The sequence below is a fragment of the Dama dama genome, chromosome 25 (assembly GCF_033118175.1).
Source record: "Dama dama isolate Ldn47 chromosome 25, ASM3311817v1, whole genome shotgun sequence".
NCBI classification, from domain to species: Eukaryota; Metazoa; Chordata; class Mammalia; order Artiodactyla; family Cervidae; genus Dama; species Dama dama.
Window position 1 is genome coordinate 22618787 of NC_083705.1, and position 27727 is coordinate 22646513.

Genomic DNA, 27727 nt, shown 5'->3' on the forward strand with positions numbered 1-27727 from the left:
AGCGACTGAACAACAAAAAATAATTAAGTGCTTATCTTCACAGGGAGTTTTACCATAGTTGCCAGATTGCTACCTTCTTCTTGACCTCTCTTTCTCAGCTGAGTGGAGGGTGCATCCTCTTCTGTCGCCAGCCTCCATCTCCATTGCAAAGCCCTGTGACCTCCTGTGACTTCACAGACACAGAAAGCTCATCCTGCAGCCAGCCCCCACCTTGGTTCCCCACCCTCAGCAATACGGTAAAGGGCAGAAGTTTTCAAGTTCTCTCTCTAACATATACTGGATGAAATTCTTAGTTGGGGTTTGTATGTTTCACCAAAAACCAATCCCAGGCAAACATGAGAAAGGCTGCAAGGCTGGTCTACCTGTTACCTAGATTCCAGTAAAAAGTGGAAATATCGTGGTGGTGGCTTAGTCACTAAGTCGTGTCCCACTCTTGTGACCCCGCGGACGGTAGCCTGTCAGGCTCCTCTGCCCATGGGATTCTCCAGGCAAGAATACTGGAGTGGGTTGCCATTTCCTTCTCCAGGGGATCTTCCCGACCCAGGAATTGAACCCAGGTCTCCTTCACTGCAGGCAGATACTTTACCAACTGAGCTAGGAGGGAAGCCCTGTCCTAGATGTCCATAAATAGAAATAATATTTTCGTCTCTGAGAGTACATCCACTAAGGAGGTTCTAAAGGAGCTTTACAGAAATGTTGGCTAATCCAAGCACATGCAATGTATCTGCTCCCACATTAAGTTTTAAAAGATTCAGAATTATTTCCTTATAACACGACTCCAGCTGGGCAGTGTTTAACACCTGAAAATCTATTGCAAAGAAAGACAAAAAAGGCTGGAAAGAAGTGCATCAAAATGAACAGAGATGGAGCCCGCAGGGTGAGCCGTTGGTTGATTACCTTTCTCTTTTATAATTTTCCAGCTTTTGAAATGAGCATGTCCTACTTTTATAACCATGAAAAACACAGAAAGTCTTGAACTTTTGCATTTAACCAGTGGGCCAAAGCAATAAAGAACAGAGGCTGCGTGGCCGTGCACCCAGCGCTCCTCCGGGCCGCAGGGCAGAGTTGGCTACGGCCGTCTGGGCGGGGCGGAGTCCCGGGATCGCCTCCGGGCCTCAGGACCCTGCTCTGCGCCGGAGCCTTCAGAGGGGAGCCTGTTTTATCTCTGCGCACCTATGACGTCACCCTAGGAAAACCAGAACGCGCCGATTAATCACCAAGTCAGGACTAATCCCTGAAAAGAATTCGGGTCGGGTTGAGATGAGAGGGTGCCCCAGACGGCGATGTCAGACGCTGCCGCGGGGCCGCCGTCCGGACGGCCACGCCCTCGCCCCGGCGGGCTCTGCAGGGGCGCATGCGCAACAGCCCGCAGGCCGCTGGCCGGCCACCTGCTCCTTCCCGCCAGGCAGGTTTGCTCTGTGCTGCGACCGTTCTTGACCATCACCACGGTGCTGAGACAATGGTTTGGCCACCATCTGCAGTAGTGTCAGAGCCCCAAAGGGTAAATTAAATCCTGGACCGTAACTGGAACTCACTTGGAGAGAGAAGCCATTCTTATTTTTAAAGTATAGAGTTTTATAGCTACCTGCTTTAATGAGATCTGTATTAGAGTTCCATATCATTCATGACTTTATTTTTATTAAAATTGTTTTAACGATTTCCAACCATTAGCCCGCTCCGTTAGCCAGTTGCTGGAGGATGGCCGGGCTCTAGGATCCAGAGTCAGGGTGCAGGCCTGTGTTCCCCAGGAGCCCTTGCAGGGAGCCACCGCAGCAAAAACAGAATGGGCACCTAGCAGCATCGTGGAACAGGGCTGCTGATGCCTGGAGCGGCTTGCTAAGGGATGGTGAGCCTTGGATGCTGACTGTTTTCCTTGGAGATGGTCCTCACACTGGTCTTGCTAAAAAGCCATGTCCTCTGGGAGAAAAGTGATCAAAGGACTCTGGGGGTTCTGAGATGTCAGTAAAGTCATCAGACAGTGAAATATGTCGTTCTTATGAATGGCTTTGTAAAATCTTCTGAAAAGAATTCCGGGTGAGGTGACACACTCTTTTCAGGCCAGTCAAGCAAAGGGCTTGAGGCATATTAAGTGGGAAGCTGCTGAACTCTGCTCAGGAGGCAGTGCTGGGAAGACTGCCCCGGAGCACGGGGTGAGGGACACCTCCCTTTGCCTTCACAGCGTCTCATCTCACAGCAGACTCCTCCATGAACTTCCCCTTTCCATGAAGGAGCTCCCACTGGAGTCCCTGCAGCTCAGTGTCCCAGCTCCCGCACCCTGTGTTTGTAGTCTAGTTTATCAGGCACGTGTTCAACTGTGAGCCATACCATGAGACACACCAGTGAGCAGGGTGTAGGCAAGTGCCTGGAACTTGGGGATGAGTGGAGATAGAGTTGGAGTTGGGGTCCACATGAGCAGCACTGGTACTCCTGAAAGATGCCCATAAATGCAAATTGCCCTGCCGATTTGTTTTAATCACATCACAACTTGACACAATCTTTGTTTTCTTCCTTCCTTCCTTTCTTCCCCTCCCTCCCTGTCTCTCACTCACACTCTCTCACACACACTCTCTTTCTCATTCACACATGCACTCTCTCACACACACTTATACTCTCACACACACTCATACACTCACTTCTTCTCACACACATACTTTCTCACTGTTTCTCTCACACACACTGTCTCTCTCACACACTGTCTCAAGCACACACACACATTTTCACTCACACACACTTTCTCACACACTCATTCTCTCACAGTCTCTCACACGCTCACACTCTCTCACACTCTCACAGTCTCTCACATTCTCACTCACACTGTCTCTCACACACACACTCTCATACACTCACACACACACACACTTTTTCACATTCACACTTTCTCACACACATACTGTTTCTTTCTCACTCAGTTTCTCTCACACAGTCTCTTACATACTGTCTCATGCACACACACGCTTTTTCACTCTCACACACACTTACTCACACACTCTGTCTCTCACACACATACTCTGTCTCTTTCTCACTGTTTCTGTCACACACACTGTCTCTCTCACACAGTCTCACGCTCACACACCCTGTCTCTCACACACTCACACTGTCTTTCTCACACTCTCTTACAGTCTCTCACTCACACTCACACACACACACTCTCTTTCTCACTCTGTCACACACATTCTCTCATTCACACTCACACACACACGGTTTCTTTTTCACTCACTCACACTCTCTCTCTCACAACAGAGGTCTCACTAGGGTTGCTTTATGAACTTCACCGGCACCCTCAGTGCTGCATCATGTTAGATTGCCTTGGCAGGGAGAAGGGTGTTTATCTGCTTTTGATCACTGTTGGAGTCTCAGGCCTTTAAATCCTTTGAACTTCGATCCATTGTTCCACACTGGCTGCTACTGATTCTACAACACCAGTGCTTTCTTGATTATATTTCTTTGGCTAAAGTGTGATGCCTTCTCTGCCTCTTGGACCCAAGGGGCTGGGGATGTGGAGGAGGGTTCCTAAGCCATAATCAGTAGCTTGAGTCCCTGTGGCCTGTTTGGAGCTCATAGTCAACATCTAACTGGGTTCAGGAGAAGTAGCAGTGGGTTTATGTAGATCAGGAGAGATAACCCAGTTCAAAGGTGTGGGAGGAAAAGATAGGAATGTTTGGTGGCTGCTAAAATCAGAGCTGCTTAAACTGAGGTTATCATCAGAATTACCTGGGAAACTTAAAAATAGAGGCTTCCAGAGTTGGGAGTGGAGCAGACATCTGTGGTTTTCAAAGCTCTTGCCTGATTCTGATAACAGGTAAGGCAGGGCCCACTGGTTTATGGTGTGGGCTACTATGAATGAGGGGTAGCACTCAGCTTAGGTGACAGTGTTTCTGGGGGTGAGGCTGCTGATCAGAAATAATGAGGTTTTGGAGATACATTTAGCCCAGTTTTCCAAAATTAGCTTTACTGTTGGGGATGACTTTAAGACTTGGGACTCAGCTGAAGGGATCTGGGAAGAGGACCAAAGTACCTACCTCCTGAGTGATTAGGAGGCAAAGGTTTGCAGGTCCCTAAGCCTAAAGGAAAGGAGTTTGGCTCAGGTCAAAGAACCATCAGTCTTTTGAGGTAAACTGTATGTCCAAATTGTAGATGAGGAAACCAAAGCTCAGAGCAATTAGGTGAATCATCTAAGGATTCCTAGCTGGTTGGTCGCAGAGACAGAGCTTGACCTTTAGGCTGTTTGATTCCCGAATGTGAGTTCTTTTGATATCAGATTTCATTTCCCTTTTCAGAGGCCTTTTTAGTCCAAGAAGGGAGTTGAATATAAGTTGAAGAGTTGGGGTAGTGGAGGTGAGCAAAATTTAAAGAATGAATGATAGTGCTAAAAGATGCAAAGAGCATTTATTTTGAAAACTCATAGTGGGGTTATTGTTTCAATTAGGTTCTTCATAGTGTGAGATTTTAGTATGTCCATGATATCTTCAAATCAGCTTGAGTATTAGGAAGGGGCATAATAAACCAAACCAGTGGAACCAGAGGATGCTTAGGTTCTAAATTTTAATAAACAACTATTCATACCTTTTCAGAATCACTTAAAAGGAAACCGGTATAACTTTGATAATATAGCCTTCACATTTTAGCAGTGTCTCTAAAGTGCTCACCATCTTGGTTTGAGAAGGAAGTCAGCAGTGACTTGGAGAGCATGCCATACTTGTGACATGGGCTTGAGAGTCCAGAGTGGGGAGAGCAAAGGAAATGAAGAAGCACCCTTTGGAGGATGAGGACAGAAACCCATGTAGGAAAATAATCACACCTTGGGGATCATGAAGGGTCTGTAAGTACTACCGATTACTCACCAGTTGTAAGATCTCCCAGCATTAATCCATCTTGGCAGTGGGAAGGATGTTACCAAATGATTACATTGCCTGCTGGCTTCTTCCAAACTCCTGACTGGAAAAAAAAAAGGAGTGAATATTCACTCTGGACGATGGAATTGTTTCTTGTATAGAGTCTACCTCATGGAGGTCCTTCAAGCAAATAAACTGGGATTTGAAATTTTATTTTTTTGTTGACCACATTACAACAAATTCTGAAGCATCTAAGTCGTATCCTGGAAGCAGTTTCCTTAAATTTAACCAGACTCGTGTTAGGCCAATGACCACCAAGGTTATATTTTAGCCTTGTATTTTAAATACTCTGGGAATGTCAAACTTGGCCCCATCATATTGGATGAGACAGAGAGGGGGAAAAACCTTCTTTGTTCTTGAAGGTGCTGTAACATTTTTAGGTCAATTTTACTTAACTTCCAGCACACAAGATGATTGGGAAAAACTGCACTTGTAGAAAAACAAAAAAAATTTTTTCCCCTATTGGTAGGAGATATTTTACTTAAAAGCAGTAAGGATAATGTGGGATAGCAGGCAAGAGGAACTGCATTCAGGTGCATGCAGGTGCTAGAAGAATTCTTTGGTTACTGTGGATTTTGAAATGGCTAGCCCTTCTTCAGGAGATACTTGATGGGATTGTCAGGGGGGGGAAAAGCCCCATTATTAACTAGCAAACCTCAGGAGACACTAAGTGTCTTGGATATTTAAAGGAGAATGAGAGAGAAGTAAGTGTACCATTTTAGCATATTACTAACCCTTGTCAGCAGAGAGGAGGTTTTCTTTGAAGAGAGGCACTGAACACATTTTCACATTATACCTACAGAGAGGGTTCACCCAGGAGCCAAAGGCAGGTTGTTATCCAGGAACACGATCTTCTCCCAGCTCAGTAGGTCATGAGGACCTTGTTCTTAAACCTGGGACTATCGCCAGCCTGTGGAGAGACACTTTGGCTACTCATATAGCTCACAGGCCTGGGAAGAGTGTCTTTGTTCCACATCTTACTGGGTGGCCATGAAATTGTAGGCCTGGTGAAAAACCATCTTCCTCAAAGTGCTGCAGATGGTTGGGGGCCAGAGGCAGAGGGCTGTGGTTCGGAACGGTGATGCTCAGAAGCCTCTTTAGTTATCGTAGAGTCTGAACTTCCAGGCAGATCTATTTCTTGAACAAGCCATGGGCCTCTGCAGGTGAGATGGAGCATCAGATGGCCCAAGTCATAAGTTACTGTCTTGTCACTAAATCGGCTAGCTTGTGCCACAAGTTTTATAGGAAGACAAGTGTTTGATGAGTATTCGCGGTAGGAAAGTGAGGTGGTAAAGGCTAAGTCATGTGGAGCAGGCAGCACTTTTATCTCCCACCTGTTAAATGCCTTGGCTCTGAAGGCCATTTTATCTCAGGGAGTATTGACCAGGTTCCTCAGAGCCAGCATCTAAGATCAGAGTTCAAAAAAAAAAAAAAAAAAAGAGGAGCAGGACAAGAATTGCTGGTAGGAAAGGGAGAGTCAGGATTAAGAGGTGAGAGGAGAGAGTTCCAAGACAGTGGTGGTATAAACCCTGTGAAGTCAAGCCCCAGCAAGGGTCCTCCGCCCACCCCTCGGTGTTGTTTGAACCAATAGAAAGAGACCAGGTTTGGTTTAGAAGCAAAGGAAAGTTTTCTTCTTTGATCAGAGGATGTAGAGGCAGATGCTCAGGCTCTAGAGCATATGCCGTGGGATAAAAGAAGATCATTGGAAATGAATCTTCATTTTAACTTGTATCAGAAGGCAAGGGCTTTTTATATTCTCAAAGTTCCTAAGGGTTTGCTTTTGTAATCCTAGCTTGTCTTAACTCGCTCCCATTCCCCATGGTTGCAGATGAGATTTGAAAGTGGCAGGAGAATGCGAAGTGGGAAAGCATCACTACTCAAGTCAAAACTACTTGAGTTACATATGAAACCCTTGATTGTTTCCAAAGCACAATAAAAGTAAATGTGACCTTTAATTGTTACACCTTAGGTAATGAAGGGACCCTAATAAGGTTCTCCCAATTTATTCTCATTCCTATATCCTTGGGGAAAAGATTTCTGAGAGTGAGTTGAGCTTAAGGCAAATGAAGCCATAGTACCAGGAAAAGAAAAATCCACTAATATTTCTTGTAGCAGATTTAGTACTGCCAGAAAAGGATACCTAAGGGATTATATGTAGAGAACAAACACTCTAATCTTGATGTTATGATGGGGGATATTTCACTGATTAACTTTTTGAATAACTAGTTTGCTATCTACTAACTTTGAAGTATTTCTTACAAAAAGATGGCTGTGGGAAGGTTATATTCAAACACACCTGGATAAATCACCCATTGTTTGAGTGAACTCAACTGTTTTTTCTATCTGATAAGTTACTCAGCCTTGGAGCACTAGAAAGACTTACCAAGATCATTAATTATATTTCCCATCATGTACACATTGTGTTCGGGAAGGGCTGTCGTGGCCACTGCTGTGAACTGAGAAGAGACAAGCTGTCCTATTTGTCTTCTGCACTTCTAGCTTGATTGCATAGGTCTGCTTGACTTTATGCAGTTTCTGTGAAACATTCTGCATATCTTAGAACACAGTGAATTTACTTAGGCACTTATTACATAAAGGAAGGACTAAGGGATATGTAATTAAAAAATTTAATCTATGTTTTACCATTTTAAATTTGCATTTCCAATAGATGCATTTCATGCTCTAGCTTTATGCTTTAGGGCAGCATCTAAGTCTGATTTTCAGGAAACAGGCATCAGAATTGTTGGGGAAGTTTGTTAAAAATCTAACAGAAAAAGCAACAGATGCTTGGGCTCCCACCCCAGATCAACAGACTTGTCATTTCTGAGGCCTGGGAAATTGATTTTAACAAGTTTCCTGACCCTTCCACCTCCCCCATGGTGATTTGGAACACATCAATATATTTATGGTCTCACATTCTGTGTTGTTTCTCTGGTGGGGGAAGGAGGAAGGAGAGAGAGATGGGAGGGGAGAGAGAGGGAAAGAAAAAAGAGAGAAATTCTCAGTTTTGTTCCAAACCATGAACAAAGAGTGAGTAACCTCTGTTGACAGGCGGGAGGAGAGGGAGACGGCAGAGGATGAGATGGTTGGATGGTATCACCAATTCAATGGACATGGGTTTGAGCAAGCTCCGGCAGATGGTGAGGGACAGGGAGGCCTGGCGTGCTGCAGTCCGTGGGGTTGCAAAGAGTCGGACACGACTGAGCGACTGAACAACAACAAACCTCTGTTGATGATTTCTTGCCTCCTGAAATGAACAAGGAAACAGTTGAAGAAATCCTGGGTGTTTTTGTAAAGGGCATGCACTGTTTGGGTGGGCTGATAAACCTGGGGCTGAAAACATGTGAAACTGCAAATTTTCAAAACCATGAATATTTGGAATTTTTTAAAATAAATAGGAGCACACTATCACAGTTACCATAGTTTGAATCCTAGTAATTTAGAATTTGTGACTCTTTAGAGATAAATATGGAGAAGGAAATGGCAACCCACTCCAGTATTCTTGCCTGGAGAATCCCAAGGACAGAGGAGCCTAGTGGGCTGCCGTCTTTGGGGTCACACAGAGTCGGACGTGACTGAAGCGACTTAGCAGCAGGAGCAGCAGAGATAAATATAAACTTGATTCTTGTCAAATAAGATATTTGGAATTTAAAAAAATCTGCAGAATATCCAAACTAAGAGTCAATGTTCTGAGGTTTCATAAATTAAGGATTTCAAAAGATATATAAATTCTTGAATTCAGCCATTAATTGTGCCTGTTAACAGGCTATTATAATGCTAACTAGGTACTATAGGTACTATATTTATAATTGTTCTTAATCTCATCTAATTTAGTCATACCTCTATAGATTTTAGTTTACATGATATACTGTATAAAGGCAAACTACATCAAAGTATTGTCTTTTTTTGCTGAAGTTGTGTCTACCTAACAGTCTTAATCTAGCATTCTCAATCCTTGCATGAAACTGGATTTGAAGAAAAACCAATTTAGGTGGCTCTAAAAGGGATAGGGAACCTTACATAAGAGTTGTGTTTGTGGTCTCCAACCAGGTTCCCTCCGCCTGTGGGCCTGACCCTGGCCTCTGGGTGGAGGTTCGTGGGGGAGGTCTCCCGGGGATTCCGTCCTGGTTTACTGCTGTGGGGAGGCTGACGGCAGCTGCTTTCCCAGGCCTGGAGGCTCCCAGCCTCGGGCTGATGTGGAGCTTCACTCCCTCGTCTAGCCCATCGTGACTTCCTGTTCTTTTTCTGTAATGTTTTTCAGATCCGCTCCTTCCTGTTGCTTTCCCCAGCCTGATTCTGGTCCAGGCTCTAATTACCTCACACACACCTGCACTCTACTCACATCCTCTTTCCTGTCTACGGCTTTTCCTCTCACCATATTTTTTTCTTCACGTGGTTGTTAGAATCCTCTTCCTTAAGCATCCTTTCCATCACACGCCTCTTCCAGCAGCTCCCAATTGCATCAAATGCAACCTCCAGGTCCTCTCTCATTGCCCAGACCATTATCTCCTTGACAGCTGGACCCCACTCCAGCCAAACAAATGTCCTGACACCATGTCTATACAATGCTACAACATCTGGTTAATTCAGTCAACTCTGTCAAATCTTCAGTTAATCATCTGGATGTTTTGTCTACAAGACGCCAAACATCTGGATTGACTGAAGAAATCTATGCTGATAGAGTTTTTTTTTTTTTTTTTTTAAACTGAATTGACCAGATGTTTTGGCATCATGTAGACACATCACTGTCTCCTGCATTTCTCTTAATGGCTTGTCTGTATAGCATTCTCTCCACCTGCAACATGATCTGTCTCCTCAATGCCATGTTCTCCCTTCCTTCCAAATTATGGTCAGAATTCCCTCCGCCACAAGGCAGTTCTAGACTAATCCCACTAAACCGCAGTCCGTGTTCATTCTAGCATTCACTTAGGTTTTACTCATAGAACTCTTGTCAACTGAAGTCACTGTGTTGTCTTTTTTCCAGGCTGTTAGCCTCCTTCTCCACCTGCTGGATTGTAACTCTACAGGTATACGAGAGGTGTACAGAAAAGCAGTCTGGTTTGTATAGCAAGAGGCACGGTAGTCTAGTGATCAACTCAAAACTCTGGGTTCAGTCTTGTTTTAAATTTCAGCAAGTTGCTTTACTTCATGTGTGACCCGGACAAATTACTTAACTTTGCTAAGCCTCAAGTCTCCTCCTCATTTGTAAAATGGAGACAATAGTAGAGCCTACCTCACAGAGTTGTTTATAAGGATTAAGAGAGTTAATACAGATAAAGTGCTTAGAAGAGTGTCTGGCATAAAGGAAGCATCCATTAAATGTTAGCTGTTATCATTATATGCTTTATAAAGCTTGGTTTTTGTGTTTATTCCTTCCTTTGACTGTGACAGGTGGGTAAGGCAGCTGATACTGTTCCCATGTGAGAGGAGAAAACTGATATTAAGAGGTTATATTGTTTTCCTGTTAAATCAGTTGCATGTCTGCAGCCTTACACACATTACATGTCGACCCTCGGTCCCCTCCCGTCTCAGGAATTAGAATATTGCTTTCTATAAAGAGCAGGTACTCAAGGAAGCCATGTGTTTTCCTATAGACTGGCGATTTCCCCCAAATGGTCTTTGGATCTGTGCCCACCTGTGACAAAGTGTCTTATGTTAGAATGAGAAAAAGACAATGTAGTAAGGTTCTCCTAAAGTTAAATTTCTTCAAATATTAGAGCTGTTTCGGAAGTTATAACCTTCCTTCATTTTGAGTATAAAAATGTCCTAACTTTCTGAAATGATGGTAACATTAAGTGATAAAATACAGAGTAACACTTTATCACGTTGGTCGCTCAGTCATGTCCAACTCGTTGCGACCCCATCGACTGTAGCCCGCCAGGCTGCTCTGTCCATGGGATTCTCCAGGCAAGAATACTGGAGTGGGTTGCCATTTCCTTCTCCAGGGCATCTTCCCAACCCAGGGACTGAACCTGGGTCTCCCACATTGCAGGCAGATTCTTTACCATCTGAGCCAGCAGGGAAGCCTCAGTACTATAATGGATCCTGTTTTGTTTTTTTTATTTGGAGGGAGGGTTATTCATTCAACAAATATTAAGTGTCTATCTTTGCTAGGCACGGTTCTAGGCACTGGATCAACAGTAAAACTGACAAAACTCCTTGTCCTCCTGGAGGGCATTCTGTGGTGGGAGATTATGATAAACAACAAATAATTAACATCTGTAAAGCTTAGTTTCTCATCTGTAAAATGGTACCTCCTCCATAGGGTTGTCTGTAAGAGTTAAATACGAGTGCTGTTTGTAGTGCCATTGGCTGTAACTACAGTGGGAAAGGGAGAGAGCCTGGGCATGTGGGGTGGGGATGGGTTGCTTGTAAAGCTGAACAGGTTATTGTAGGCCTTAGGAGGGCCATCTGAGCAGACTCGAAGGAGGCGTGGGAGTTGGGGTGTGGAGGACGAGCGGTCAGGCGGGAGAACTTGCCCGTGCCCAGCACCTGAGAGGACCACAGCCGGCTCATCTGATGGGGCACAGGACGCGCGGTGTGGTCAGCACGGCGAGGGAGGAGAATAATGAGGGGGAGTCAGAGACTGAGGGGGGGCGGGTAATCCTCTGGAGCCTCGGGGGCCACTGTGAGGACGTGGGTTTTACCGTGTATGAAACAGGGAGACACTGACGGGTTTTGAGCTGAGTATAACAACGTGACTTATGTTTTTAAAGGGTTCACTTGGCTGCTGGGTCGTTCATAACTTTAGGGAAACAAGGGTGGACGCGGGGAGACTGGTTATGGTGCTGTTACAGTTGTCCACGTGAACGCGGATGGTCCCTTTGACCAGGGTTGGTAACAGTGGGAAGTGGTAAAAAGATGGTGAAATTCTGGGTATATTTCAAAGGTTGAGCCAACAGATTATCATAACAGACTGGATACAGGGTGTGAGATGAAGACAGGAATCCAAACTATTTGGCCTGAGCAACTAGAAAAGTCTCACTGCCAATAGGGAAGATGGGGGAAAGTGCAGGAGAAGCAGATACAGGGGAAGAAGGGCTCGGAGGTGTAGACAGTTCAGTGTTGGACATGTTGGCTTGATGACACATGAAATCCACAAGATGGACATTAGGAAACTTCACTCTGAAGTGGACCCATGCCTCACATGCATAACTTTTCTAAATTAATTTTAAAACCACTAATTGAATTCTTTGGTTGCTTGGGAGATAGTACCCATTCTTAACTACTGTATTCATTTACACCAATAATATAATAAAAGTTTAGAGCAGAGATCACATTCCTCTTACCCTAAATAAAATATTTCCTCAAAAATTGCAAATTAAAGAACAATTTACACACATAATACAAAAAGAGGTAGTTCACAAATTTTAAATTTACTCATAACCAGTGAGAACTAGCCATAGAATATATACTACCATAGTCATTTATTTTCTATACATGATGCCTTTCATTTCAAATATATTTTCAATACACGATGCCTTTTGTTTCAAATATATTCTTATTAAAGCATTTGAATAACAAAGCTCCAATTATATTAATCAGAAAACAAATGGGAAAATCACATAAGAGTTTTCTGCTCTCAAAATTATCCTGATCATTAAAAAGTGCTGGAACTGCAGCAGTGATTATCATTTCTGGCATCATGGAATGAGAAAATAACAATTTTCTAAAAGACTAAGTCTAAAAGACTGGTGCTATGAAGAAAGCCTTCAGAAGATGTTCTTACTGATCAGGTAATGTGAATTAATATCATGATCTAACCTTAAAGGAATAATCTCCAGCAGATGTGGAAGACAGAGACCAGATTCCTGTCTGCATTTCATTTGGAAGCTGGTGTTCTCTCCAGGTAGGATTCTCCAACCTTAGCCCAAAACATCTTCCAAAAAATTTAAATGATGAATTTATACATTATCACTTACAGAAAATAATTCAAAGAAATGTAATTACATTTCCTTCTCCCTCCCCCCTTTTTCTTTCTGTGAGATTTGTACTAAATTGAGGCAAAAAGATGAGTAGAGGGAAAAATAAATGTGATCCAAGTGACTTCAGAAAACTCTCTCAGCAGAGAATCTAAAGTTGCAAACTCATCATGAAAAGCATAGGGTGCAGATGTTGCTACAGTTTAGAACTTCACCAAATTGTCTGAAGTAATCACATAAAAGAGAAATACCCCTGAAGACTGTCATCTTGGAAAAAAGGTTAAAAATCTTTGTGAGTTCTTTAGGGCCAGTGCAAGAGTTACTGTAGAAGTTCCTGTTTAGTAATGAAACAGAATGGGGAAAATAACCGGTTGTAGCCGAGAGCTACCTTTGGTGGCTTGAAATCAGCCACGGTGAGAGTATTTACACCGCAGAAGTCAGCAGATGACGCAAATCAGGGCTTTGCTTGCCTTCCGTTTTCTTCGGAGCCAGTTAAACAGTGCACCACTGAAAACTGCCCAGGGATTAGCACAGCCCTTAGAACCTGTGACAAAGATGTTCGAGTCTGGCTTTGCAAGGAAGATTTTGGGGAATAATGAGTATTCTTTCCACAAGCATACTTCTTGTGGGGACTTCTAATACTCATCTTGTTAAAATTGTTCTTTTTCTCTAGGAATTCGGATTTCATTGAATCCTTATTAGAAAGGATTTCTCTAAAATATGGCTCCTATTTCACCTTTATTAAAAGCTAAAAGAATGGAGATAAAATATATATGGGACAGGAAACCCTCCTGGTTTCTAGGAAGCAGAAGTGGCATCCCAGGATAAACTGTAGTCATTGGAAAGGAGTCAAAGCCATAGAGACAGCAGACCTCCCTTTTTTTTTTGTGAATGACGGTGTTAAAGAATGTGACCTCTCTTAACTTCTCTACACCCCGTACATACAAATTGCTTATACTGATACGACCCTCAATGGTAACTCACTTCACACATCCATTTTCTTTCTTGTTATCACCAAGATTAAACAGCATGTTGGGGCAATATTCTGCATTTATCTAACCTTTTCACTCAGGCCACAGTGATACAACAGCACAGGTTTATGTACCTCACACGTCAGATCCTATCAAGAGACTTGGTAGTGACAGTTTGATAAGGACACCATAGTTTATTGAACTTGTTCTAAAAACAACAGCAGCAAACCACTTATCTCCTCACACTTTTTTAATGACCTTGTTCTGTGGTGTCCCTGTTTTTAGATGCAGCAGATGTGTTACTGACTGCGTGGCCTCAGAGCACACAGAGAGCTGTGGGCATGTGATAAGGTGTATTTTGATATTATACCATTAAGAATTCTAGAGATCTGCATTTCTCTAATTACCTATTGAGAAAGGGGAGGTCCAGAGTGAATTTTAACTTTCACCTTGCCATCAGCTTCAACCAATGTGAAAGAAATGGCTTGTCAGGAAAATAAGGAAAAAAAAATTACTGGGAGTTGCTTTTCTCTCTGCTCTCCACAATGTCCAGCATCACCAGAGACAGTGAACAAGAAGGCTACCAGACTTCACTGTTTCAGGATAACACATCCCTAGAGGATGCACATAGGGAAAAATAAGCTCAAATAAATGTAAAACTAGAATGAACTATAAAGGCTGATTTTCTTACATATTTTCTCTTTTTTCTTTGAGTTCATTTTATTCTTTTTTTGCAATTCAGATGGCCCAAATATGTTCCTGTGACATTTCCAAAGATTTTACTATAAGCACATTTAATATCATATATAACACTTTAACCATGTTCTTAAGCTTTTTAAAATTGCTATTGCTATTATTTGGTTAAATTCAAAGTCAGTTTTATTATCATGGTGAAATTCTGATTAGATTCTAGTCTCTGTAGAATTTCAGATCTTTCTGCTTCTTGCAGTTAAAGCAACATAAGGAGCACTCAGCCCACCTATTTTAATGTTGTCATTCAGTTATCTTTTTCAGCCTATAAATACTAGTCTTCTGGTTGTGCCCTAGAGACCTGTGGTTCCGTCTGTTTTGGAGACAAAACCACACTGTTTTAGGTGGACACAGTCTTGGAGGAATGATAGAGCAAATCTATGGGGTACTTCAGTACAAACAGATCTAGTGGTAATACTTTTCAACAATGACCAACAGAGACTTTGTGAGTTGAGAAAAGAGCCTTTTGCTTTGTGTAGCTGCTATTACAGTGATGAGGGAAAGACAGGGCACATTTCCAAACACTGGCTTATTTTTTGGTGACTTCGCATCTATTTCTCAGAGAACTTTTATCATATCCCTCTCCTCTTTGAAACTTTCTTCTACTTCTGAAGCAAGAAAGAAAGGGATTGTCCTTCTGTCTTCTCACCCCAGGTTCTAGATATGATCGTAAAGAATAAATTATGAAATATTCCAAGCATACCAAAATTTATAGAGGAAAATATAGTGAGGATTGACTACCCAACATCTATCTTAAGAAATCAAACATTACAAACATAAGTGAAGCTCCCTGTGTATTCCTTTTGCCTCCTCAGAGGTAAACACTATTTTTTGTTTTTATACTTTTGCTACATGTGTACATCCATAAACAATATATAATCGTGAGTTGCACATTTTAAATTTTTGTATGGGAGGTTTCCTTTTCCTCATTATTTTTAAGAGAAACTAATATACAGAGGTCTGGTTTATTGATCTTTACCACTTACAAAGTATTCCACAGCATGGATATAAAATAACTTGTTTATCTAGTCTTTGGTTGATACTTAAATGTATATTTAGTACAGTTCCCTTGAGCAGTGTGTGAGAATTTCTTTAGTAGGCAGACCTAGGATTTGAAATTTTGGATCACTGGATATGAACATTTTAAACTTCACTAGATACTGCTGGTCTCAAAGACTGGATTACCAGCGGTGAAGCCGGCAGGTTGTTTAACAAGCTCTCTATGATCAAAGTTTGAGACTCAGTCTAGATGGGGGTAGTGGTGGTGGGTAGTATGGCAAGAATTTGCTTTTCTAACATGGCCATCAGTGAGGCTGCTGCTGCGACAGTTGCAGTGTCTGGGACTGTGCTGTGAGAGAAACTGCTGTAAAGAAAGCCGGCATGTGCGTGCCAGGTCGCTTCAGTCGCGGCCAACTCTGTGCAACCCCATGGACTGTAGCCCGCCAGGCTCTCTGTCCATGGAAAACCAGGCAAGAATACTGGAGTGGGTGGCCATGCCCTCCTCCAAGGGATCTTCCCGACCCAGGGATTGAACCCACATCTCTTTACATCTCCTGCATTGGCAGGCACATTCTTTATTGCTACCGCCACCTGGTAGCTTCATAAAGAAAGCCTACTGGGTTCCACTTCAAAAGAGAGAACTGATGAGACACTATCTGAAAATATGCAGCTGATAAGGTTTTATTAGGTAACTGAGAGTTAACCTGTGGTAATAATTTTGGCATTCAGATTCTAGAAGACATTGACTAAAATAGTATAGATAATATACAGTAAATAGTCAGCATGACTGATTGTCATAAAAGGCTAAATTCTGAATGAGTTCTGTGGCCCGGATGGGACCTCTGTACATGCTCCTGCTATTGCTATGCTGACAAGGGCAGGTAGATGGTGTCAGGCCATGGTGTGCAGTAAGCTTGGCTGATATTACTTGGTGTGATAGTGTCTTGACTGCATTCATTAAGCCTAGGTACTGACCTAGATGCAGGTATCAACATTCACTTAGGTGTTCCTGAAGAAAGATTTAAGGCTATTAAGTCTTACTGACTTGGCTAGTTTTAGATATTTATATGCAAAACAAACCTATCAATCTTTGTATTACATAATTTAAAAATTATATTTCAAAGATAGCAGAATGCCAAGGAGTTTCCCCTTAAATATTCTTCCTGTAAAACTTTTATAAAAAATCTTGAAAACAAAGGCTTCACAGATTTTAGGGTAAAAAGATACAAACAGGCTTGCACAGTCTGCAAATGGTTAATATGAAAACTGGAAGGAAAGTGATTTTATTTCAGATTTAGCAATATAAAAGGTCAATTAGAAAAAAGAAAAAAACATATACCAGTAGCCAAAAGCATTTGCTTACATCATTCCACAATTTACATAAGAAGATAACTGCTTTTCAAAACCAGACAACAGGTTCAAAAATACTTCTTTTCACACCCTTAAGTGATGTTGTTGGGAACAATGGCTGTTATAAGGCCATTTATTGCGGGCACATTTCCAGTGAGTTCTGGTTATCATTACTCTCATTTTATCTTCTTTCTTTTTTCTCTCTCATCAGCTTTTTGCTTTCTTCCCTTCTCCTTTTATTCACTGGATTCCGAGGATCATAGATTTCAAATGTGTCTGAGTCTTGCATGCTTGCATCTTTCACTTTTCTGCTTTTATCCTCAAACTGAAGTACATGCGACATCCTAAAGTGGGAGAGAGATGGTTCACTGATTTTGGCATAAGAATTGGAAGAAGTTCTACACTACACTTGTCTTGGCATAATGAACCAAAAGGCTACAAAACATCAAGATGGGTTTATTGTTTACTGGTGCTTAAACCACATGGAAACCAACTTCTCAGAAAACACTTAAATCTGAAAAACATGTCTGGAGTTTGTTTTGTTGGTTTGTATTTCTAGTAGTGAGTCTCTGTGCTTCAGAATTCACTTGAGGTTCCTTCTCTAATGGGAGGTTAAAAGAGTTCTACCCAGAAGTCTTCCTTCAACTAAACTCAGAGAACATTCTGTCAGCTTCCTTTAAAGAGCACACTCACTGAGCCAGAGTGAGCCAGGTTGCAAAGCAAAACCCTGACAGTAAACCAGTCCTATCTGATTTGTTTTGTTTGCAGTAGTTAAATGGGTCAAGTAGGGAATGTGTTCAGAAAATTCCTGTTTAAATGGTGTTATGACTCCCTTTTCTGGGGAGTTGCTGAGTTTTAAAAAAAATTTGTACAAAAAGAAACTGAGCTTTGGGCACAGATCCATGAATTAATTTCCTCCTCTTACTGTTGATTACAACAAATCTAACCACCCTACTTCCCTACTTTATCAAATGCTTACTGGTCTTAAGGTATCAACATGTGCTTGAATCCTAAGTGGTCATAAGCTGGCTATGCTTAGTGGCACAGAAATGTGTAAGTGATTGGCTCTGCCCCCATTAGGAAGTGTTGGGAATAAATAGGGAAGTCCCAAAACTAGATTCTAGGGCAGCTGAATAAATTTAGAAAAGAAAAAAGTTCAGTTTTTTGATATATAAGTAAAACTACTAAGGCTTCTTTGTCTCACTAGATATTTAAGCAATTTTTAAAACAGGCATACCCAGCACTTTTCTTTATCATAGCAGATATGGCTAAATTGCCTAAAGGATTAACACTCCCCACATGTCAGCTGTAACTTTCAGATGAAATCCAAATATTACAGTGATTTATTTTTCCCTCTATAAGCAGAAATTGGGCAATAGGTACTAGCAGAAATTCCCACCCCCTTTCTTCCTGCAGTACCACAAATGCTGGGTGAAATTTACTTGTGTTAAGAATTCCCATGGATATACTTAGATTTCTGAAGAATTCTAAAAAGATTTTGTGAGTGAAATGAAATGGTACAGTATTAGTGATACTACAATTGCAAAAAATTCAGTAGGATTGACTGTCATGAGTTGACAGGCTATATATTACCACCATTCCCACCCTCTTCTTTCCCAGAAACGCTTCTTAGAATGCAATGAGTACAAGTGATATTATTATATGGATGACCTAGAGTCTAATTTACTAACTGAAGTAAAGCACATTTGCATTTCTGTACTTTATTATTAATATATTATTTGCATTAGATTTCATAACAGTATCACACATGAGAACTGCTGACTTTTTATACTTTCATGGCTTTAACCTTGGAAACAGCCTTATTTAGAAAGTGCATTATAAGATTATTGCTTATTAGATGGAAACCTCCGAGTATGATTTTCTTATGCTTTCAATGTTCTACACTCTTTAAGTATTAGCATCTGAGAATAAAACAATCCTCAACTCCTAGCAAAAGGCAATTACTCTCTAGCCATGGTAGCAAGGGACCATTAGAACCAGACTGAATCGATCAAACAGGATTTAATCAATTAATGATGGCCTGCGTAGGCCAAAATGATCAGTGGTAACTCATTTCAGTAAATGTACCTCTGAAAGCCAAAGAATCAGTGACAGCCTCCTGCTTTTGAAAGTTGGCCAGTCAGTGGCAGAACCACACCAGTGAACGTGCTTCGGAAAGCCCGCCAGTCAGTCACCAGGAAAGCCCGCCAGCCAGTCACCAGCAGCCTCTCCTTAACAGTGGTGTCTTGGAGGCTGTGCTCAACTCTGAGATGACCCCCAACCCTAAAACTCTGCATAAGGTTTGCAACCTGCTTTGCTCAGAGACTGTGCCTAAAAGCAAGCTCCTTCTTACTTACTATGCTTTTTTCCCCAGATGCTGAGAGGTAGTCTTTTTCTTTTTCTTTGATACTCCTTACAATCTATGCAGCATTCCCTACAGAGTGTGCTCTTCAGAAACTGTAAGTGTATTGCCACTGACGAGGACTAAGTTTAGAAGTGTGGCCAGACGGCCCTGTTAAAGGTCCTTGTCACACGTCACGGGGAACCCAGAGCCTAACACTGTATTTTGGTAAGAGAGCAGCAGCTTTCCATATGACTTGTGCTGAGGCTAAGCCCAAACCAGAAAATAGCTGGAATTATATTCCCTTTAAAACAATTTTGTTCACTACTCCTATATTAATATAAAAATACAAACCCCAATATCCTAGTTAACTTAATATCTTTCGATATACACATTCTTCTGTTTTAAAAAGTAGGCCTTTCTCTGCCCCAAAAGACAGATGAGTTTTTTTTTTTAATATCCACTTCTAGTAGGGGCTTGTCCATGTTTCAAAAATGACTTTATCAGAATTTGTCAAATAAACCCATTAAAAGGCACCCTCCTTTCTAGGTCATGAGAGAATCTTACAACTACTGGATTTAGTTGGCTTTGGTGTTAAGAAATAAAGTGTAGACATGTGAATAATAGCATAAAAGTCCACAAAAAGAAACAGATTTTCCTACAAATATGAAAAAAACAGAAAGCTGTAAATTAAAGTAGCTGTCATTTTCTACTGTTTGTTTCATACACCACTGCACTAAACAAGTCCAACATTTTGATTAATAACAAACCTAAACCCAGAGGAAAGAAGGGGCTATCAGCTTACAAACTACTTCAGCTTTAATATCATACTACTTAGCATGGCTGGTTACTCAGCAATAATATTTAATCTTTAATTGAAATAAAAACATAATCAAAATGCTTCACCCATTTATCTTTCAACATGCTATGGTCACTTCATTTTAAAAAGCAAAACAAAACAGTTATTATGATTTTCAGCATAATAAACTCCTGACCTGTGTGCCTTCATAAATCACAGACTGCATGAATTGAAAGCATGCCCACATTTTACAGTCTCCTACGAGAATACACACGCAGACTTATCATACAGACTTAATTCAAGTACATAAGGTCTGGTAGTTTATAACCCTGTATGTACTAATAACTCAATACTATCCACTCTGTGGCTGCTTATAGAATTGGGTCAACAAGAGCAGTGAAGTTTTTGGAATTACACACATCATTTACATATGAAAATTTTAGAGCTTGTTCAGCTGAAGGCAAAGACAAATATTTAGTTCTCATTAATTGAAAATTTCACATAAGATCAGATTCTCAAGGAAGAATATTGACTTTAGTGGTTACAGAAATGTGGAGGCTTTCCATGTCCACGGAGGCTGCGTCTGACAGGTGTGTGGTCAGGCCCTTCAAGATGGCGGTTCTCTTGCTCTCTGTACAGTCCCTGCCTCAACCAGTCCCCGCTTTGCCCCGCTTTACCACATGACCCATCTTCCCGCTCAACCTCAGAGCCCCAGCAGTAACCACGACATGTGTGACCCCCTGTCCCAGGAAGTGACTGTTCTAGTGCTGAGAGCAGAACCACCCACCAAGCAAGGCTATCAAAGGGGCGCGTCTTGGCCCTTTGGCGACTGTTAACCTGAGGGGCTGGCAGAGACTTGCTCCTCTGCTGGTTCTCCTGGTAACTGGTGAGCCAGTCTGACATCAGTTCCCCCTGTAAATGGTAACCTCCTTCTCCCCCTGGGTAGCTAAGACCTCTGCTTCCTCCTGCCTGCCATCTGCCTGTGGGGTGGGGTGTCACTCCAGGACCTTCTGCTTCTGACTTGGGAGATTCCCTCTGCACTACATCTTGGATGACTTTGTCGCTGTTTCTGGTTCTTTCTTTGGTCTCACGGGTGGGACCAAAGGCTCATAGGCCAGTGGGGTGCAAACAGGTAAGCTTATTTTTCTTTTTTGTATGAGACTGTGTGGAATTATAAACAGAAGTAAGCAAGTGATTCTTCAAAAGGGACCTGGACCCTGACCAAACTGACATCTGTTTTTAAAACCTCTTATATAATTGTGAAATAGATTAAGATGTGACAGCAGTTCATATTTATTGGGAAAACAAGAGAGGTCCTTATTCTCAGACATACAGTAAGTAGTATTACAACACAGAATTCCAATATTCATAACTCATTTCTGATTGAAATGCATTTAAGTTATGTTTAATGTAAACATCTTTCCCATTATCAAGTCTTCCTAACATAGGAACTTACCACCCTGCCTTGAGACTGTTGTAGGTGTCTGTACTATTTCTCCTTCTTCTAACCGCCATAGGTTCTAAAATAATCTTTCTTATGTTGTTGTTGTTGTTTAGTCACTAAGTCATGTCCAGCTTTTTTGTGATCCCATGGACTACAGCCTGCCAGGCTCCTCTGTCCATGGGATTTCCCAGGCAAGAATACTGGAGTGGGTAACCATTTCCTTCTCCAGGGGATCTTCCCAATCTAGGGATCCAACCCATGTCTCCTGCATTGTAGGCAGATTCTTTACTGTTGAGCCACCAGGGAAGCCCTAATCTTTCTTATACATTTTCTTTATAGCATATCCTTTGACCAGAAACTATCAGCTATTGGATTCCACTGAAATACCTTAGCCTGACCCTTAAAACCCTTTGACAATAGGATCTTCCTATCTCACCAACTTCATTTTGTTTCTTTCATCAACTTTCGCCATTTTGTAATTGCCCGTTTACTTGAGTTTGAACATCAGTTATTTCAGACAGTTTGTCTTTTTCATAGCTAAGCTCTCTGTGCTGGGAATCAAAGCCTTTAGACCCTCTGTACTGGCCAGGCCCTCTGGCTGGAACTGGCTGGTTTGCTAAACTAACACTTAACCCCCTTTCATGGGCAGGGACTGTTTTTTATTTCTGTGATAAACTTCTAAATGTCTAACAGGTTCTGCAGAAACTCTGGGGCTCCGCACAGGCCCACCTTTTCATGACCTCTCATAGATCGGCTCACACTGATGGCTGCTTTTCAACTGCTCACAGATCAGTGATGGCTAGTTTTTATTCCCTGCAGACTGTGGTGGGAGCGTGTCTTATGTTCTTTCCCATTTCCTATGGTACAGTACCTAATGTAGAACTAGACAGAACTTCCTTTAAAACAGTGTTCCTCAAAGTCTAATCCCAGAGTTCTGCAACAAACATAGGTTGCACATTACAATCATTTGGGTAGTTTTTAAAACTATCAATGCCAGGCCTCATCATCCCAGGATGGGGCCTCAGCCTCAGTAATCTAACATTTTTTTTCCTGGTGATTTAAAAATACACCCAAAGTTAAGACCACAGCATTAAGTTTAAGAACCTTTACATGTTCAGATTGATTGATTTCATCAGCCATTTGTCCTGGTCCCTTCAGAGAACATTAAGAACAGCTGGTTCCTAATGACAAACTACTCACATACTTAAAGAATCTTAAGTGACTTCTGAGCCTATTTTAACTGAATAATCTCAAGTGTATCATCCATTTCTTAAATATAGTTTGAGGAAAAGGCAAGGAGCTACGCTGAATTATTCATTCAACAAACACTGGAGCCTTTTTATGTGTGAGACCGAGTGTCAGACACCGGGGAAATAAAGCCGAACATGACCCAGGCTCTGCTCTCCTGAAGTGAACAGCGTGTTAGGGGAGATGAACATACTGGCACCGGAACAAATGTACATTTTGGAACTGTTTGCCGAGTGTGAGGCAACAGGAAGAAGAGCATCCTCTTACATAGAGCCTATGAAGAGCTTTCATGTGTCTGGTATTATCTTCACAATAACTATATGGGGTAGGTGGGAAATATGCTATTCACCCCATTTAACAGGCAACCTGAGAGATTTGTGGTCAAGAAACTTGTAGCTGATAAGTAGTTGACAGGATGCTTGACTGAATGTCTTTAGAGGTAACAAACGTTCATCTTGTGAAGATGTACTTAACTTTAGGAATAAGTCAAAAGTTAATTCAGTGCTAAATGTAGTGAACAGGATAAAAAAAATCAGATTGAGTAGTGCTTATTTCAGAATACAACATTTTGAAAAGGCAGCTCTAAAGAGACAGGAATGATAATATGCGTAGCTCCTAGGCTGGCCTTTAATGCAATTAGAAAAGAAGTTCCCAAAATGTCTTGAGCCATATGAGAGCCTCTTTGGGAAAAGGTATTCTCTGTGAGGTGAACATTTGCTTTTTTTTTTTCCAAAGGGGTCAGTTAATTTTCACTGTAAGTTTTTATGCCTTTATTGCCTTTTCTCACTGTTCTCTGAAATTAGTCCCAATTTCTCCATAATCCTCCTAAAATGAGGACCTCTATTCAGCTGGAGGTCCAAGAGGAGCAGAGCCAAGGGCCCCGGCCTGACCCTGAGAGAGGGGATGTCTGCAGAGCCACAGGCCCTGGCTGACCCTGTAGGGTGGATGTCTGGCAGTCTCCTCTCGGCCATCCAAATTACTAAGGAGTGCCTTGTGATTGATGATATCCAGGAGGTCTTTTCTGTTACATGTATATTTTTCAAAAATTCAGATTTAACCATGAAAACTGCCCTGTTCCCACTGTCTAAACAATGAAACCCAAATTTCTTATGTAGCCTCTATGACCCAGCTTTTGTTCCTCTCTCTAAGCTACTATGTCATTTTCACATCTTATGCTCCAGACATCCCAAATTACTTGCTGTTTCTCTGTAGAGCCTGCTCTCTCCTGCCTCCTTGCCACCTCTGTATGGTGATATACTTCTCTCCCTGCTTCAATTGAGGTATCATCTATCTGGGAACCAGTCCATGATTCCTCTCCTGCTCATTTTCAGGAGGGTTAAGGTCTTCTTCCGAACCTATTTTTAGTTCAGCCTCCTTCACTAGACTGAAGATAACTCTATTTTATTGACTTTTGTACCAGCACGGTCACCAAGGCTTGACAAGAAGGATGCCCTCAATAAATGCTAAATAAACACATGTTTCTGGATAGCCAGTAACCTCTAAAAACCTGGCTTTATTCACCTTTCTCCTTGAGTATTAAAAGGTAATTCCAAATTTTTTAGCAATTACAGTTGACCCTTGAACAGTACAGGTTTGAAATGCACAGTCCACTTATATGCAGATTTTTTGCAGATACTTTAGCACTATCTGCTCTGTGGTTGGCTGATTGTGCAGATGTGGAGCCACTTATTTAGAGGAACTAGGTATGTGGAGGGCCAGCTATAAATTATAAGTGGATTTTCAACTGCATGAAGGGTGGGTGCCTTAAACCTCCACATTGCTCAAGTGTTAACTGAATGTTTGTAAGCCTTTCACTTTTCCAGATTAGGTAACAGTTTCAGAAGGATAGGTGTTAACTCTTCTTTAAACGTTTGATGGAATTCACCTGTGAAGCCATCTGGTCCTGGACTTTTATTGGGAGTTTTAAAACCACAGATTCAATTTCAGTACTTGTAATTTGGTCTGTTCATATTTTCTATTTCTTCCTGGTTTAATCTTGGGAGATTGTACTTTTCTAAGAATTTGTCCACTTTTTCTAGATTGTCTATTGTATTGGCATATAGTTGGTTGCAGTAGTCATTTATGGTCCTTTGTATTACTTTGGTGGCGGTTATAATTTTTTTCATTTCTAGTTTTGTTGTTATGGTCCCTCTCCCTTTTTCTCTTGATGAGTCTGGCTAAAGGTTTATCAATTTTATTTTTTCAAAGAACTGGTTTTTAGTTTTGTAAATCCTTCTTATTTTTTTCTTTTTAAGTTTCTATTTATTTCTGCTCTGATCTTTATGATTTATTTCCTTCTACTAACTTTGGGTTTTATTTGTTCTTTTTCTCCTTGCTTTAGGTGTAAGTTTAGGCTGGTTGTTTGGGATTTTTTTTTTTGGTTCCTAAGGTAAGCTTGTGTTGCTATAAACTTCACTCTTCTAGAACTGCTTTTGCTGTATCCCATAGGTTTTGGATCATCATGTTTTCATTTCCATTTGTCTCCAGGTATTTTTTGATTTCCTCTTTGATTTCTTCAATGATCCATTGGTTGTTTAATAGGATATTGCTTAGCTTCCACGTTTGCATTTCTTTTGCAGTTATTTCCTTATATAGTCGATTTCTAATCTCATTGCATTGTAGTCAGAAAAGCTGCTTTATGATTTCCAGTTTCTTAAATTTTGACAATTTCCAGGGACACTGATTGGATATTTTGTAGGATGCCCCATCACTGAAATTTGTCTGATTTGTTTCATGATAAGACTGGGCTTTGAGTTACTGGGATAAAGACCAAGATGTGAAATGCAATTATCGTTACATCGTATCAAGGGTACCTACTATCAACATGACTTATAAGGCTGATGTTGACCATGACCACACTGCTGAGGTAGTACTTGTCAAATTTCTCCACTGTAAAGTTAATCTTTTTTTTTTTCCTGCTTTCCATGTTGAGTTCTTTGGAAGCAAGTTCACTGTATGCAGTCCACACCAAGGAGTGAAGAGTTATACTTCCCTACTCTTTTTATTAAAATTTTTGTTTTCTAATTTGTTATTTAAGAAAAACAATTGATTTCTGTGTGTTTATTTTATACCTGGTAATAATACTGATTGCTTAGGACTGCTGGTAGATAGCTTTGGATTTTCTAGATCTGCAAGTAACTTGTTTTCCTCCATTTTGTTTTATAGATAAGCAACTGAAGAAAAGCTATTAAGATTATTTACCAACCTGAAACCTGATTTCCAGTTCATGCCTAGAAATCTGTCTCATTATGTCCAATACTTTTACAGGTACTGCTGCTTCTATAAAAAAATAAAGACTAAAATAACTTGTTGAGGATTTAGGTAACTGTGCTAACAAACATTTGGTACTTATTACAACTTTAAGAAAGTACAAGTAGTATAAAAATTGCAAACTTTTAGATTTGCATCAAATGAATTAAAACTAGTTATATAAGGAATAATGAAATTATCAACCATAGATATCACAAATCTTTTTCTTTGAGTCTCAGTTCATTTCTGACACTTAAAAATATAACAGGCATTTTTGTTTAAGCATTGACATTTTCTTATGACTTCTCAGTCAGTTCAGTTCAGTTCACTCAGTCTGAAATAACAAGTTAGAAAACAAGAATTTTAATAAAAAGAGTAGGGAAGTAAACTCTTCACTCCTTGGTGTGGACTGCATATAGTGAATTTGCTTCCAAAGGATTCAACATGGAAAGCAGGAAAAAAAAAAAAAGATTAACTTTACAGTGAAGAAATCTGACATGACTTTGTGACCCCATGGACTGCAGCAGACCAGGCTTCCCTGTCCATCACCAACTCCTGGAGTTTGCTCAAACTCATGTCTATCAAGTCAGTGATGCCATCCAATCATCTCATCCTCTGTTGTCCCCTTCTCCTCCTGCCTTCAATCTTTCCCAGCATCAGGGTCTTTTCCAGTGAGCCATTTCTTCCCATCAGGTGGCCAAAATATTGGAGTTTCAGCTTCAGCATTAGTCCTTCCAATGAATATTCAGGACTGATTTCCTTTAGGATTGACGGGTTGGAGCTCCTTGCAGTCCAAAGGACTCTTAAGAGGCTTCTCCAACACCACAGTTCAAAAGCATCAATTCTTTGGTGCTCAGCTTTCTTTATAGTCCAACTCTCACATCCATACATGTTGCTGCTGCTGCTACTGCTGCTAAGGCACTTCAGTCGTGTCCGAGTCTGTGCGACCCCATAGACGGCATGACTACTGGAAAAATCATAGCTTTGACTAGATGGACCTTTGTTGGCCAAGACCAAGATGTAAAGTGCAATTATCATATCACATCAAGGGTACATACAATCAACATGATTTCTAGAATAAATTTAAAAACATTAATTGGATAATACTAATTAGATGATTTCATTTCTGCATTTTAACTCCAAAATGTAATATTAAAGTCAAAACCTTATGAACTTTTTATTTTTAGGATTTAGCGCCATCACTAGTTAAAAATAACTTATGGCTCTCATTTTCACAAATATTCAAAGTTTCTATAGGGATTAAGAAGTTAAAGGGTTAAAAAGTACCAGTTTTTAAAGTATCTTTTTTCAATACGAGGTATATAGAGATCATAGTAATTCACAGGAAGAGACAGACAAAACATAAATGAGTCCAGAGACCAAAGTATGTATGTTTAAAAAGAATTCCTGGAAAATGAGGTCACTAGCATTCTTTATGAACAGCAGAGCAGGATGGCACAGGACAGATGACTGAGAAACAGAAAAGACTGAAAAAAACAAGAAAACAAGGAGGAAAAAATGTAAGAAAACTCAAAGAGGGATAGAGAAACAGTGACTAAAGGAAGCATAGAAAAATGCACATAGAAATGTCCCAAACTCAAGAGTTTTAGAAACTGACATAGGAAGAAAAATAGGAATAAGCAAAATGTAGGAAAATAGAACACTAGGTAAACCAAGCAAAGAGGAAAATAGACGCTGGCCTTTGAAAAAGAAAACAAAGATGAAAGACAGTGGGTTTTCGTTTGCTGTTCATTGTTCACAT

At 41.0% G+C, this 27727-nt stretch overlaps 1 protein-coding gene across 3 annotated transcripts in view; it reads right to left on the reverse strand.

The window, feature by feature from the left end:
- Nucleotides 1-813: 813 nt before the first annotated feature.
- CWC27 (CWC27 spliceosome associated cyclophilin) overlaps nt 814-27727 on the reverse strand; it is a 242323-nt gene continuing 215409 nt past the window's right edge. The window contains exons 14-16 of one of the 3 annotated variants that reach the window (XR_009690553.1): nt 5627-8139; nt 4842-4935; nt 814-1186 (exon numbers count right to left, since the gene is read on the reverse strand). Coding sequence is in view for 2 of the 3 variants with exons in the window: in XM_061129696.1 (XP_060985679.1) it covers nt 17066-17228 (163 nt within the window). In the remaining variant the exon portion in view is untranslated. Of the gene's footprint in view, nt 1187-4841; nt 4936-5379; nt 8140-16788; nt 17229-27727 lie in introns of those variants that run through there. The other 2 variants (XM_061129697.1, XM_061129696.1) reach the window with 2 other exon arrangements.